Source organism: Hemiscyllium ocellatum, chromosome 2 (assembly GCF_020745735.1).
Source record: "Hemiscyllium ocellatum isolate sHemOce1 chromosome 2, sHemOce1.pat.X.cur, whole genome shotgun sequence".
Taxonomy (NCBI): domain Eukaryota; kingdom Metazoa; phylum Chordata; class Chondrichthyes; order Orectolobiformes; family Hemiscylliidae; genus Hemiscyllium; species Hemiscyllium ocellatum.
The window spans coordinates 107825214-107839642 of record NC_083402.1 but is presented as its reverse complement, the minus strand read 5'-3'; the positions used below and the strand labels follow the sequence as shown (position 1 = coordinate 107839642).

Genomic DNA, 14429 nt, shown 5'->3' with positions numbered 1-14429 from the left:
GGAGGCTCAACCAGTCTGGCAGCATCTGTGAAGAAAAATCTGCCTTAACATTTCCTCTGGTTTTTCTTCACAGACAGTCCCAAACCTGCTGGGCTTTTGCAACAGCTTCTGTTTTTGTTCCACGTTATTACAATCATTTGGTTTATCTCCAGCATCACTTTTTTTTGGTAATTATCTCTCTGCCTCATTTAATCAGATTACAGGTCATCCCTCCAGTCGTTATTCAGCCATTGACACTTTACTCTCTCCGTCTAACACCCTTGGTCATCTGTAGAGACTTATTATTCGACACTGCACTCACACCATTTGTATGATTTTTTTAATCTTTCTCCCCTTGATCTCTCTGCCCATAAATTCTGCGTTTTGTGTGTTTCCCTCTCATTTCACCTGATGAAGGAGCAGTGCTCCAAAAGCTTGTGACTTCAAACAAACCTGTTGGACTATAACCTGGTGTGGTACGATTTCTGACTTTGTCTAGCCCAGTCCAACACCAGCACCTCCACATCATGGATCAATGACTTTAGAGTCCAATTGAAACACGAGCAAACAGTTGCAGGTTTTCTTTTATGTTTCAAACAAAGGCAAGTAACTCTGACAATGCAAAACTTGCTCGGTTTCTGAGTTCAAGTCCTATACTGGAACTTGAACCTCCAACCTTCTGACCAAAAGTGAATACAACTAACTTGTGCCACAAAGACAAATATTAATTGCAATGTTATCTTAACTCTAAAGGTGAATATATTCAGAATTAAAAAGCCACATTGCACCAAAGAGAGTTTAAAATTTGAATAGACTCACCTTGACTTACTGATATTGAGAACTTTTTTCCTAAGTAGAGAACAGCTACCACAGCCACCAAATAGTTGATTATAGCACCAATTCGTTGCGGGTAGGCCACAACAAATAATCCAAGTACATCAAAAAATACCATGGCCCCATGGCGATACTGTGTTGAGTCAGCCAGTTCTGCGGATGTCGCCAAGTACTCCAACACAGATAATATATTATCACCTACAAAGACCATTAGACAATGTAGTGCTTTCAAATAAACCAAACTCAGTGCTTTAAGTTTTTTTTAACTACTTCCACTTTCTATTTCTGTGAATAAACATATATGGTAGAGGAATCACTTAAAATATAAAGGACATATTCCAATATTGATCAAAGCAGATTTCTCTAAATTGATATGAACTCTCAATGCATTTTTCATTAAGGGAAACCATAGTTGTTTCAGTTTAGCACATTGGGGAGAGGCAGAGTGTAACATTAAAAGAATAAATTGGAATATCTCTCTGGACAGTAATGCAATATTAAAGGATTAAACTGCACTGTCTTTGGATGGGGACAACATTCATGCAAGAATGTGAATGACTCCCACTTCATTTGGACAGTCACTTGCTACTACTATCAAATTAAACTATCATTCAATCTCTTCCTTTCAGAAATGTTTTCTAGCCACCCCCTGAAGCTAGGTATATCACACCTACATTGTCCTGAGGAATTACTGAGACAGGAAATTGACTGCATAACGATTCCCCAGGATTAGCACATTTACATTTGCGTTATCTCAGAGGATGATCTCATCATGCCATTGTACCTGGGGTAACATGTGACTTTGAGGGAGTGGCCAGAGTATCTGTAAGCATGACTAACTGTATAAAGGGGATGTGTTTTCTTCGTTAGGGGCCTCTTTGATTTGACTTTGCACGCCTGCGAGGAGGGTCAAAGGGGTCACCTGGCTTGTACAAGCTTTAAGTAAAAAGTGAGGTCTGCAGATGCTGGAGATCAGAGCTGAAAATGTGTTGCTGGTTAAAGCACAGCAGGTTAGGCAGCATCCAAGGAACAGGAAATTTGACGTTTCAGGCCAGAGCCCTTCATCAGGAATGAATTCCTGATGAAGGGCTCTGGCCCGAAACGTCAAATTTCCTGTACCTTGGATGCTGCCTAACCTGCTGTGCTTTAACCAGCAACACATTTTCAGCTTGTACAAGCTTTAATAAACTTTAACTGTTTATAGGAGTGGTGTGTGAATTCTGTCTCGTGTATGAAACCTCGGGAAAAGAACCTAACATATGCTGGCAGCAGTGGGATTCCAACATACACATGGACAGGTGAACAGAATAAACAATCATTGGTTGTGAGAGACAAATGGCCCCACAAGGTAAGCTTCACCTTGATCTCTTGCTGAACCTACCACTCAATCAACCCCTCATCTCCTGGGATGCAGTGGTGACAGAATCTTTGAGGTAACTCGCATACTTGCACACCAATGAGTCGCCTTGCACAGTAAAAAGGGTTGAATCAAGGTTGGAGTCCCCAGAGTAAAATCCGGGTTATAGTCCCCATGAGAAGTAAAGTGAAAAAGGGGTTAAAGTCCTCCACAGAGGAGGTTTGAGATTCCGGAGCATTAAAATAAGTCAGAATTTGGTACTTCATAGAGTTATCCCCCACACCTCCCCTTAGAAGTACTTTTAGGACGATATGGCATTACAGGGAAATGGGGGAGAAAATGGAGCCAGTCCACTCGGATCTCAACAGCAAAGTGCATTGACAGCCAGGGAAGCTTTGTCAAGTTTTTGTTGTGGGAATCTCAGTTTTTGGGCTGTGGACACGACTGGGAGTCTTTATTCTGGGGGAGGGGCGTGGCTTGGACTGTGGCACCGTGTGATCAGCTGCGAGGCTTTTCTCTTTTTGTGGGTGCGATTTCATCAGAAGGGTACAACTGGTCTTACTTCCCTTCACAGCCAAGTCCGGTGGTGGGGTGGCGTTCCTCGGTCCGGTTTCCGAAGTGAGGATATTTTAGTGATCTCTGTGTACACAAAAAGTGCTGTGGGATTTGCGGAGCTTTGGGAATCTTGGACCAATGCTTGTGTTTTATTTTTGCGCCGTGGTGGTTGCTTGGGAATCTATAGACGCGATTTATTTTTGTTGGAATCTGGTGTAGATCTTTTGGGGCCACCTCTTCCATTTTTTTGACTCCTCGTTTTCCATTTCATGGATTATCACCCAGTGAAGTGAGGGGCATCTCAAATGTGCACGTTTCTCTCCCATATTAAAACGAGAAGAATTCTGACCAGAGGCTCTTCAAAGAAAAAGAGAAATGCTGAAATTAAGGTTGTACTAATACTTGGGTCGAGGAGGGAACGTTTCAATGTAAATTGCGCCATGCTGAGAGTGTTTGATATTTAAATATTTTGGCTTGTTAAAATCCTGGTTCAGAAAATACTTTTAAGTAACTGTTTTGCTTTATTTGAATCAGGATCTCAATTCAGTGTGTTTTGTGGGCTATGTAATAGGGTAGATTTTGCTTAAACTTTGAAACTACAACATTAGGTTCTTTTTAAAATTATCAAATTTGTAACCTTAATACAAATAATTGAGTGCCTTAAGCCCCTGATTTGTTTGAAATTCCACAATGCCGGTTTAAACAAAACAATTGTCTCAGTGGTCACACTTCAGCCAGGTGAGAGTATTGTATTATCATATCTTTGCTGCTGTGTTTTTTAATGCAGACTGTTCACAAGAAGAGGAGTGTATTTTAGTTTTGATGCTTTTGTTAAGATTTTAGAGAATATTAAATTTGTAGCTCATGTTGTGGTTCAGGATGTAGGTCGAACTGAAGATGTTACCTAGTATGGTGGCGAAATGTGTGAAAATGAACCTTCCAGCTCATCGAACAACCCTACACCCAGAATATTAGAACTTGAGGCTGAGCTGTTTAAGTTCTTTCAATTATTGTTAAGACTGCATTGGCGCTCTTCATATAATCTCTATCAAAGCTGCCACTGTTTTATTTGGGAAGTTTCATTTGGAGAATATATTTTAATATTTTCTGCATTTGTTTCACATGAATAATTGAGATTTAAATCTGAACTGAAACTAACTTAAGCACAGGAAACTTTTTGTTGCTTTCTTGCTAATCCAGACTTTTGAAATACTTTTCCAGTCAGCTTTCACATTAACCAAGTATTAATATGTTAAAGAAAAAAAATTCAATAACCTGAATGGGGTACCCGAGGGTTTGATTTTAAGACCACTGATTGATGTTTATAGTTGACTGAATTGTTTAGGCAGTATGGTTTAGAAGTTTATGGATTGTATAAAACTTGATAATGACAGAAATAGTGAACAGAGTAACATACATCAAGACAACTGAGAACGCTGAAATAGACTGTCACAATTTAGTGTAGTTAAATGTGTGACTGTCTTCATACTGATAACCACCTTGGCAAGGAAGGAAAGAAAGAAGAAATGCAGAGATACTTCCAGCAGCTAACACAGTCTCTAGAGTTTCTCCATTCACAGGTAAAGCATGCCTTCAGACCAGCGCCCACCCTTCCACAACTGAATCCATTGGATTCAATCAGCTTCCCAATCATGAGCACAAAAAGTGAAGAAGTTAACAACTGTGAAGAGGATGTGAAGAATGCTTTTTGTCAGTGGCCTTCCTATGGACATTAAACCATGTGAGCATTACCTTCTCTTTCAATCATTTTAGGGATATGAAGGTTCACTGATCAAGCTAACATCACAACAGTCAGTTGACTTTGTTACATTTAACAGTAGCGCTGGAGCAGAAGCAGCAACAAATGCTGCGTTCACCTACACTGCTGCAGCTGCGATTGCTGCACTGCACACTCAGATGCATTGGTATCCTTCATCTGAAGCATCTTAGCAAGAATGGAAGTCTTGTCAGTTGTGTTAAGTATTTAACTGCCCTTATCCAAGAATTCAGATTTCTCCATGGAATGGTGTGCAAGGACAGACTGAATTTTGTTTTGGACTTTTCTGAAGGAGATTTTGGATGACTAGCTCATTTCTAGTTAACTTGGAGGGGGTTGACCAAGGACTATGGATTGAAGAGTTTTACTGGTGAACTTTTTTTCCCCATGTGGGAGGACATTAGAAATTCTATTTACTGCACGGATTAGTAATTTTTGTTATTACAATCATTGCATGTTGTGTATCAATAACTTGCTTAAATACTGGCTGTCAGTCTTATGAAAGCTGGTACTCTCATCTAGGTGGTTATCATGGAATGATAAAAGGGTGGAATGTAATGCTAAAAGATTAAATTGGATTATCTCTCGGCATGATAATGTAATATTAAAGGGTTAAACTGCACTGTCGCTGGGTGGGAACGACATTCATGCAAGAATATGAATGACTCCCACTCCATTTGGACAGTCATTTGCTACTCTTCCCTCTACTATTATTATTTAATTAAACTATCATTCAATCTGTTCCATTCAGAAATACTTTCTAGACATCCCATTAAACTAGGTATATCACCCCCTACGTTGTCTTGGGGAATAATTGAGTCAGGAAATAGTCCGCATAACAATTCCTCAAAATTAGGGCATTTACATTTGTATTATCTCTGAGGATGACCTCATCCTACCATTTTACCTGGGGTAACATGTGACTGTGGGGAGTGGCCAGAGCATCTGTGAGCATGACCAACTCACTTGTACAAAGGGGATGTGTTTTTTTTGTTCAGGGCCTCTGATTTGACTTCACATGCCTGTGAGGAGGATAAAGAGGGGTCAACTAACTTGTACAAGTTTTAATAAACTTTAACTGTTTACAGGAGTTGGTGTGTACGAATTGCATCTTGTGTGTGAAACCTCAGGAAAAGAACCTAACAAGGGCAACTGTGCCAGAGTTGGAATGGACTAGGAATTTGGCTGTTTATCAAGAATCAAGCACTTCTTGAGTACATTATTGAAAGATGAGAATTGCTAAGCCTCTATACACCTCAGAGGGAACTGGACACCATTATTATATAAAATGTAGGTGAGTTTATTGGTAACATCTGACCAACGCTGTCTCCTGGATCAATTTCAACTTCCTGAAAGATGTTCCAGTGCTTTTTTTGAATGCTTATTGGTCCTGAGTATTTTTCTTTTCACTTCACCCAGGTGGTGACATGGCTGTGGGAAAGGAGGGTAGAGAAGTGTGCAGCCATGAAAGGGCAGCAAGAGGTGGGGCAAGCTTGTTAAACCATCTGGTCTTTCACTGCCCACTTTCATATGCTTGCATTTCAAAGATATCTCAGTCATAGCTCTACCAATATCAGTGGTTTTAAAAGTACTTCCAAGAAAGCAAACACTTGCAACATACTTTTCTGCAGGTAACTAACTTATCCAGTTTTTGCTGTCCTTGTAAATACTTTGAGTACAGACCATCCCATGAACCAATCAAAATGCAAACATATGCAACAGCCACTCATAAGAATTGTTTTTCTTTTAACTGACTTATCTTGAATCCTCAGGAACAAGTGGTTGTTGAAAACAAATTAAATTTACCATGTCATTACAGTAGCCTAAACAGGCACCCTTGGTCAGACCCAGCTCAATTGCAGATATTTTGTCACAGCTGAGTGTCTGGCTTGAAGCCAGAGTTTGAATGGACTTCCTGGCTATCGTTCAATTTCTGAAACCAGGCACCTGCAACCAAATCTAACTTAAACAGCTAAACTTCTGACTGTAAAGTCCTAAAAAACTCAACACCAGTGCACGGTAGAATTGAATTTTTAAACCGTGCTTGGGGCAAAATATGAATAAGGCGTTTCAACTCCCACAAAAGAACACTGACGGATGAGAAGTGTCCGTGCAAGTTTTAATGCCTGACTATAATGTAATGAATTCTTAAGGACAGGTTATAAATCAGAATTATTTTGTTGCCTGAAAATAATATTCATATTATTTTCTGTCACAAAAACAATATTGAATTGTATTTTCCTCTTCAGGTGAGGTGGTGGTACCATAAAATGGAATGTTGAATGAATATGAAATAACTATAATTAAAGTTGCATGATTTAATGGTGCAACATTCTCCAGGGAGAATTGTCAGTGAACAATGCTTTGTTCAAAGTTCACTATTGCACTATTTACACTTTACAGAAATATTTTCAGCACACAGCCTTGGAAAGTAGTGAGGATGCAAGGTGCCATAGGAGAAATTTCACTGATCAAAAAAGATTGAGATGGGAAAAAGATTATTCACTTAAAAACTAGAAGTAAATTCCCCACTGGTAACTAGAAATGTAAATTTACCATGAAAAAAAACTATTAAATAAATGTTTATTTTTTGAAAAATGCACACAGCTTACTAAAGCATGGAACCAAGCCATGGTAGAAACATATCTTTGCAAACTTGTTGTAAGTTAACTGAATAAATGCGAGTTTAAAAAGGAGGGAAAGGGCAGGAAACTGGACCCAGGTGATAAGAATTTCTGGAGCCAATAATACCAAACATGCCAAAAGATTGCTTCTGATCTGTAAAATCTTGATTCTAAATTAAGCTAATTTTGGCTGACACTAGTTGGGTGTTAAATGAATCTGATCATCCACAATAATTAGGAAGTACCCAAAGATGTAACTGCATGTAACATTAATAACACAGCCTTTGCTGTTCTATAGGATACTGACCAGCCCTTCTTATGGAATCTAGAGGTATCCGATCTGCTGTGTCATACTTCGTGTGATAAATATAACCATTTTCAATGAAAGCCAAGTCTATTCCTGTAAAAGAATAATATCATAAGATACTCCCAAGCAGATCATGACACAGTAAACCTTTACATTATCTCAGAATAGACAATGCATCCAGTGTATTAAAAAGAAGAAAACTAAGAGTACAATCTAAGATAACTTTATTGGAGTCAAGTTTGTGTTCAAAGCACAGAGAATAAAGGCTTCTCTTTAACTGATTTATATCGAAGTACACAGAGGAACATCTTCAAACAAACAGACGAGAACATACTTTACTACTAAAGTATAACAAAGTAGTGAAATCTGAAAGCTTATTTCACTGAGGCTCTAAACAATCCAGGAAAGCAAGTGCATGTAAACATATCACACATCAACTGAATGAAAGTGTTGTAATTGCTACCCTTATCAAATCACACTTGCTGTATATCATGCCAACTCATGAAAGAACATTGTATATATGTCAGGCCCTCAGTGGTGCCCAATGAATGTCAGATTAACATTGAAGGGGAAGGTATCTCAAAAACTTTAGTAGTAGGTGAAGCAAGTTGTTGTAATTAGCTGCTACTTTGCAGTAAACAAACCAGTGGTATCCTCCATGAAAAGGATACTGCTGTCAAGCCAAAAAAAAAAATGTTCTGCCTACCCTCCAAATGTGCAATGTGGTGAGTTTAACTGCCGCTGTGTTGCCAGGTCTGCAGACTGTATAACTGGTGGACTCTTAAAAACAAATCCCTTTGGCTGTTTCCAGCAGGCAGAATGCCAACCATGTTCGATCACCCCGTGTTTGCAAAACTCAATGTCCAGCATGAATTGTGATTTTCCTAACGGAGAATATTATATAAGCTAGTCCTTATTAAAAATTGTACCAGAAACCAATTTAAGATTTGTGTATATAAAGTTGTGACATATTCAAATGCAAGACTCTGTGTAGGCAAAATGGTTTTTGTGCATACATTGCACCTTTCTTGCTGAGAAAAGGTTATGGGAATTTCCAAACCCTGCTGCCTTCTCCATGGCAATACCCTAACCTATTAACATTTACCTGGTTGGATTGAGGTTAACAATGATGCAGCTACCAGCACCCTCTTTGCATACTGTATCAATAGGTGACCCTCTAAGTTCAATTTCTTGTGTTCTAGTTCCCATTTTAGCAATGGTGAGAATAAAATTAATATAGACAAGCTAAGTCTGAGCCACTTTCTTTCCCTATTTAAAATGGCATATTTTTGCCTCAATTTTCTTAATAACATACACCATGATCTTCAATATGCTGAGATGGATAATGCTTTGGGTCGCAAAAGGAGGTGCACAATCATCACCTCAGCAATGCAACAGCCAGCTGGTATCTCTGGAATAGGGAATGTGAAATCATAGTTCAGAAGGGGAGTAGTGGTAATGCAATTACATGCATGAGCGAATGTGAAAAGCTACTCAACAGACTCTTTGACTCAGTGTTAGGCATTCAAGATAAATGATTTCTCGAAAAGAAAAGAAATGGGAGAAATGAGGAAGAATGCATGAAAATCGAATATTTTATTCAGTGATTTGTATGAATTAGTGTGTTATTAATAATACATAATTTATCTAAAAACACAAATCACCAATAAAGAAACATTTGTACCTGGAATGTTGCCATAGTCCCGATAGATTCGGAAATCTGTATCAGAGGGAATGATGCCACTCTGAAATACTTCCTGACCAACAACAGATGCAAAAGGATGTTTGGCTGCACGAACATATGCCTGAACCAACCAGGGATTTTCAGGACCTTCATGACATAAAGAGCAATTTTTAGAATTACAAGAAGAAAATATTACAAATTCGAGTAATTATTTGGAGTGAAACCCTCTAGATATCACATCAGGTCTTGTTCATCCAAAGCTCAACATTACTAGCTTTGAAGATAACTTGTCATGAAGTCCAAGTGATGACATCAATTAAAACAGGACTGTAATGATAGGCTGTTCCAATAAATACAACTCCCATTCATATTCAAAACAAATAGAATTTAGTCTCTCAATTACAGCCAGGTTACGTGACTTTAGGAATGTTCTGTGCCTCCTCCGTCGTTCTTTTGCTGGGAACACTTCCTCTGATTCTTCCACCAGGAATGTTTCTTCCAATTCCTTCATCAGGAAAGTCATTGGTACCTTTTTATTTTAAAAGGTGATGCTTTCTCTAATACACCAACTGTAGGAGCCAATTTCTCTCTCTAGAACTGAGGATTTTTAGCTTGGCAGGTGGCAGTTAGTCTGGGGCTTTTATCCAGCTGCCCCCTTTTTTATACCAGTGATGCATATTAATTTCTTGAAATAGGATTGATCCTACGTTGTCAAAACCATCAGATTTAAATTTAATAGGCTTTTGGTATCTAAGTGCCTGGTTTAAATTGATTTGTTAAATTTAAAACCTATTGCTGTGATTAAAAAATACTGCTTGGCCTGCTAATTGTACAGCCTTTCGATCCAGATGTTTCAGTTCAGGCTCGCTATATACTGCCAAACTCAAGCTGCTGCCAGACACACACTTTAATCTCAAAGCATAGAAAAACACCATCTTTTAAAGGGACCATGCGAATGCTCTCCACTTTCTTCCCCCCTCTCCCTTTTACAAACTTCAAATTCTAACTTCCTGTATCCCAATGTACAATTACTCTCCCCATCTTCACAACAGTCTATTCATTCTAACTCTTGTCCTTAACTTGGTCTGTTCTTAATCTGTGGATATACATTCAGTCATATGAAGGGGCTACAGTAGTTCTCCATAGAGCAAGGAATGCTAAAAGGATAGGAAAACAGAAAACACAGAAATTCAACAAATACAACAATATCTGTGGAGAAAGGCTTGGTCACTGATATTCTGTCAATACGTTACAAGAAAAAGATTTGACAAAAACTCTTAAAACCCAAGAGGAGAATTTCTGGAATAAAAGATAAACTGCTTTCAGTCTCAAAGGTCAGAGAACCGAGAATCAAATTAACTAATCAAAAGTACTAAAGGCAACATGAGGAAAGAGTTGTTAAAAAAAAACCATGAGTTATAATGATCTGGAATTAAATTCATGAGTAACTTTCAAAACAGAAATGGATAAATGTTTGAAGGGGAAAAATACAGAATTGTGAAAAAATGATGATAAATTGGGCTAGCTGGATAGCACCAAAGATAAAGTGTATCATACAATGCAGATATTCAAGTGCTGAACTGGGGATGATGGAAATAGTGTGGGTTGAGGAGACTTCAGCTTTTTGCCAACTACTTTACTATAATGGTGCATAAATCCACCTTAAGATAACTCATGGATTCTTAATATTTTCCATTCTATTCTACTCGTGTTTCCAGCTGGTTGCTTCGAAAGACAGCAAATTCATGTTTTATATTACTGTAAACTCAGTTGCAAATCCCACTTTATGCCATTGTACAACTGATAAAACTCAAATAAGCCAGATATTTATCTGAAGAAATCAAACGTTACCCAAACTTCCATATATTTGGTGTTACTGCATAACCACGTCCATTGACAATAGTTTAGAGTGCAATGTGAAATGGTACTTTATGCATTTACAAGACAAAAGTTCGTGTAAAGCCATCCCACTTCATATCAATTCCAAAGTTTTGTGGAAATCCAGATTTAGGCCTCAATCCAACTGCAGTAAAATTGAGTAAAGCTTCCACCTGCAGGAAGCATCCCTTGGGATGAGTCAGGTCACAAACCGAACCCCAAATTTATACATGATCTTTACCCCTAGTGTGAAACAAAACTATTCCACACAAACCCCTCAACTGTAGATATAACTTAAGAGACACTGTTACAGGTACCACATTAATCAGTAACACCAGTTGCAAACATAATACCCCAGAAACCACTGATAGGTTTTCTCCTGACACCAGAACTGATTTAAAATGCCCACATCAGCATCAGATTGGCAGCACTGCTTCGATATGGGTTTGTTCAGCCTACTAACATGCAACAAGCAAAGGTTGGCTTGCTGCCATTCGCAAAGGCCTACTGCGAGACATCCAAAGCATTATTAAGCTCATTAATGTTCCAGTCAAGATGTCATGATATCCCACATCAGTTTTACAATCGAAGAAACCGGTTGGATCTTGCACCATTTTATATCAGTCTAGGTTGAACTCAAGCCTAGGCCAAAGTTAATGCATGGTGTGTTACCCACTTTTCTTCTATGATTTTACACCTGTAGCTAGGAGGAAGCATATTAGGAATGGGATGCTTTATCAGGTGCCATCTTCCAAATAAACCATTCAGCAATCCCTTCACAGAACCATCACAAATCCAATTCTTACTGCAACTATGCAATTTAACAACGCAGTCACAAAACTTTCCAAGACCATGTGTACAATGAAATAAATCAATAAGATGGGAGTAGAAGAGTTTTTTTCAAACCAAAAGAACAAAATGAAACAGAGGCGTTCAGGAAGTGAATTAAAGATGGTAAGATCTATACAGCTGAATGTTCTGCTTCCAATTGTGAGATGAAGGTAGGAAGTAGGTGCATAACAGCCAGAGACAGGGGTGGGCAGAGGGTGATGGGAAATGGAGCTGCAGAAGATTGTGCAGCAAGAACAGGATGAAATCGTGGACAGCTTTATAAATGAAAACAAGAAAATTTAAGGTGACAGAGACAGGAAACCAATGTGCTACAGTGACTTTATGGGGAGAGAACACTTGCAGCCCAGTTTTGAAGTATTTGGGGGTTGAAAGGTATCAACCCAACAAAAGCGTGTTTGAGTCGTCAAGAACGGAGGTGACCCATGCATATACAGTACATAGCTTCGGTAGCAGAAGATATGGCTTATCAAAATACCGGAAGACCTAACATTGGGAGCTTAAGTATCTATGATACAACTGCAGCTAAACGTACACAGCTAACTTGAAGTTGACAAACTATCATATCAAATTTTTCATTTCAAATCTGTCCCCAACCTCCAGTGGATGAAAACAACCAATCCTCTAACTTCTGTCAATACATGCCAAGCTGGAAGACCACAGCAAGCCAGACACCATCTGAGCAACAGAAAGTCAATATTTGGGCCAAAATCCTTTACCAGGACTGGGGAGGGCAGCCCAAATGTAAATGGAGAGAATTGGTGCGGTGGGTGCATGGAGGAGGACTGGGGAAAGGGTAGGTGGGATAGTGTTAGGCAGGCGCAGGCAGGGGATTATTGACATTGGTCAGTGAGAAGGGTGGAACAGATAGGTGACTAGGAAGATGGACAGGTTCGGTCAGGTCGAGGTTTCCATTTAGCCTCACTCTGACAGTGGAGGAGGCCAAGGATGGGCATGTTGCCAGGGGAGTAAGAGGGGGAATTGAAATGAAGGGCAACTGGAAGGTCAGATTGGTTGATATGTGCAAAATGCATGAACCGCTCCCAGAGTCTGCATCTGATCTCTCCGATACTTCAGGAGCAATGGATGCAATACATCACCTTGGATGAAGTGCAGGAGAATCTCTAACTTTCTCTGATCAGTCCTCTTAACTAAACCTCGTACAAACACAATGTAAATAATACAACCCACATCTTGTTAGCTGCTGGCATTCTACAAACTAAGTCAGCAGCAATAGGACATCCAGCTATGGTTTACTGAGGAGGTAACAGTCCCAGCTAAGTGGAAAAACAAATCTACTTACCTATGTCAAAATAACTCCAGTCAATTTGTAAATTGGAATAGCACTATTGTCAGATTTCTTGGCCACCTGTGAATGCTTTTTTTTTGCAGCAAATTGTATTTAGAACAAACTGATGAGATACAAGACGTTCTATCGGTGAATAGTATCAGTGTCACGCCATACAGATTCAAAGCCACAGATGTCCTGACCTTAGCCAGTTGGTCTGGCAGAATTAAGTGAAAATGAAAGAAAAATGAAGTAAAAGTGTGTTTTGGACAGAACGGAGAAGCAAGAACAGAAACAAGCACAAATTAATACGGACTAACATCAGCCATTTTGTTTCAGGTCCGTTAGCAAATAATATAGACTGACTCATTGGCACACATGCCTCTAAACCCTTCCTTTTCACACACCCATCCAGATGCCTTTTAAAATGTTGTACCAGCTTCCAATACATCCTCTGGCAGTTCATTCCATACACACACCACCCTCTGCGTGAAAAACTTGTCCCTTAGGTAAATTTTAAATCTTTTCCCTCTCACCTTAAACCCATGCCCTCTAATTTTTGATTCCCCCACCCTTGGTTATTCATCCTATCCATGTCCTTCATGATTTAATAAACTTCTATAAGGTAATCTTATAGATTACCTCAGCCTCTGATGCTCGAGGGAAAACAGCCCCAGCCTATTCTGCCTCTAGGCAAAATTGAGGACTGCAGATGCTGGAAATCAGAGTATAGATTAGAGTGATGCTGGAAAATCGACGTTTCAGGCAAAAGCCCTTCATCAGCTTTTGCCCGAAACATCGATTTTGCTATTCCTCAGATGCTGCCTGACCTGCTGTGCTTTTCCAGCACCACTATATTCAGCCTCCCTATAGCTCACACCTCCTCACTGGCCAGATCCTTGTAAATCTCTTCTGAACCTTTTCAAGTTTCACAACATCCTTCTTATAGCAGGGAGTAAAGAATTGCATGCAGCGTTCCAAATGTGGCCTAACCAATGTCATATAAGGCTGTAACATGACCTCCCAACTCCTATACACAATGCACTGATATGAGACTCCATTTTCAAGGAACTATGAATTAGCACTCCAAGGTGTCTTTGTTCAGCAATATTTGCCAGGACTTTACCACTAAGTGTGTAAGTCCTGCCCTGATTGGGCTTTCCAAAATGCAGTACCTCATTTATTTATATTAAACTCCACCTTCCATTTCTCAGCCCACTGGCCCATCTGATCATGATCCTGTTATAGTCGGAGGTAGCCTTCTTTGCTGTTCATTGCACCTCCAATTTTGGTGTCA

At 39.3% G+C, this 14429-nt stretch overlaps 1 protein-coding gene across 1 annotated transcript in view; it reads right to left on the bottom strand.

Annotated features, from left to right (window-relative positions):
• The window catches only part of LOC132824489 (endoplasmic reticulum metallopeptidase 1), a 46139-nt gene that overhangs the window by 26399 nt on the left and 5311 nt on the right, over nt 1-14429 (bottom strand). The window contains exons 5-7 of the mRNA XM_060839079.1: nt 9118-9264; nt 7434-7526; nt 799-1011 (exon numbers count right to left, since the gene is read on the bottom strand). Of these exons, the coding sequence (XP_060695062.1) occupies nt 799-1011; nt 7434-7526; nt 9118-9264 (453 nt within the window). The remainder of the gene's footprint in view (nt 1-798; nt 1012-7433; nt 7527-9117; nt 9265-14429) is intronic.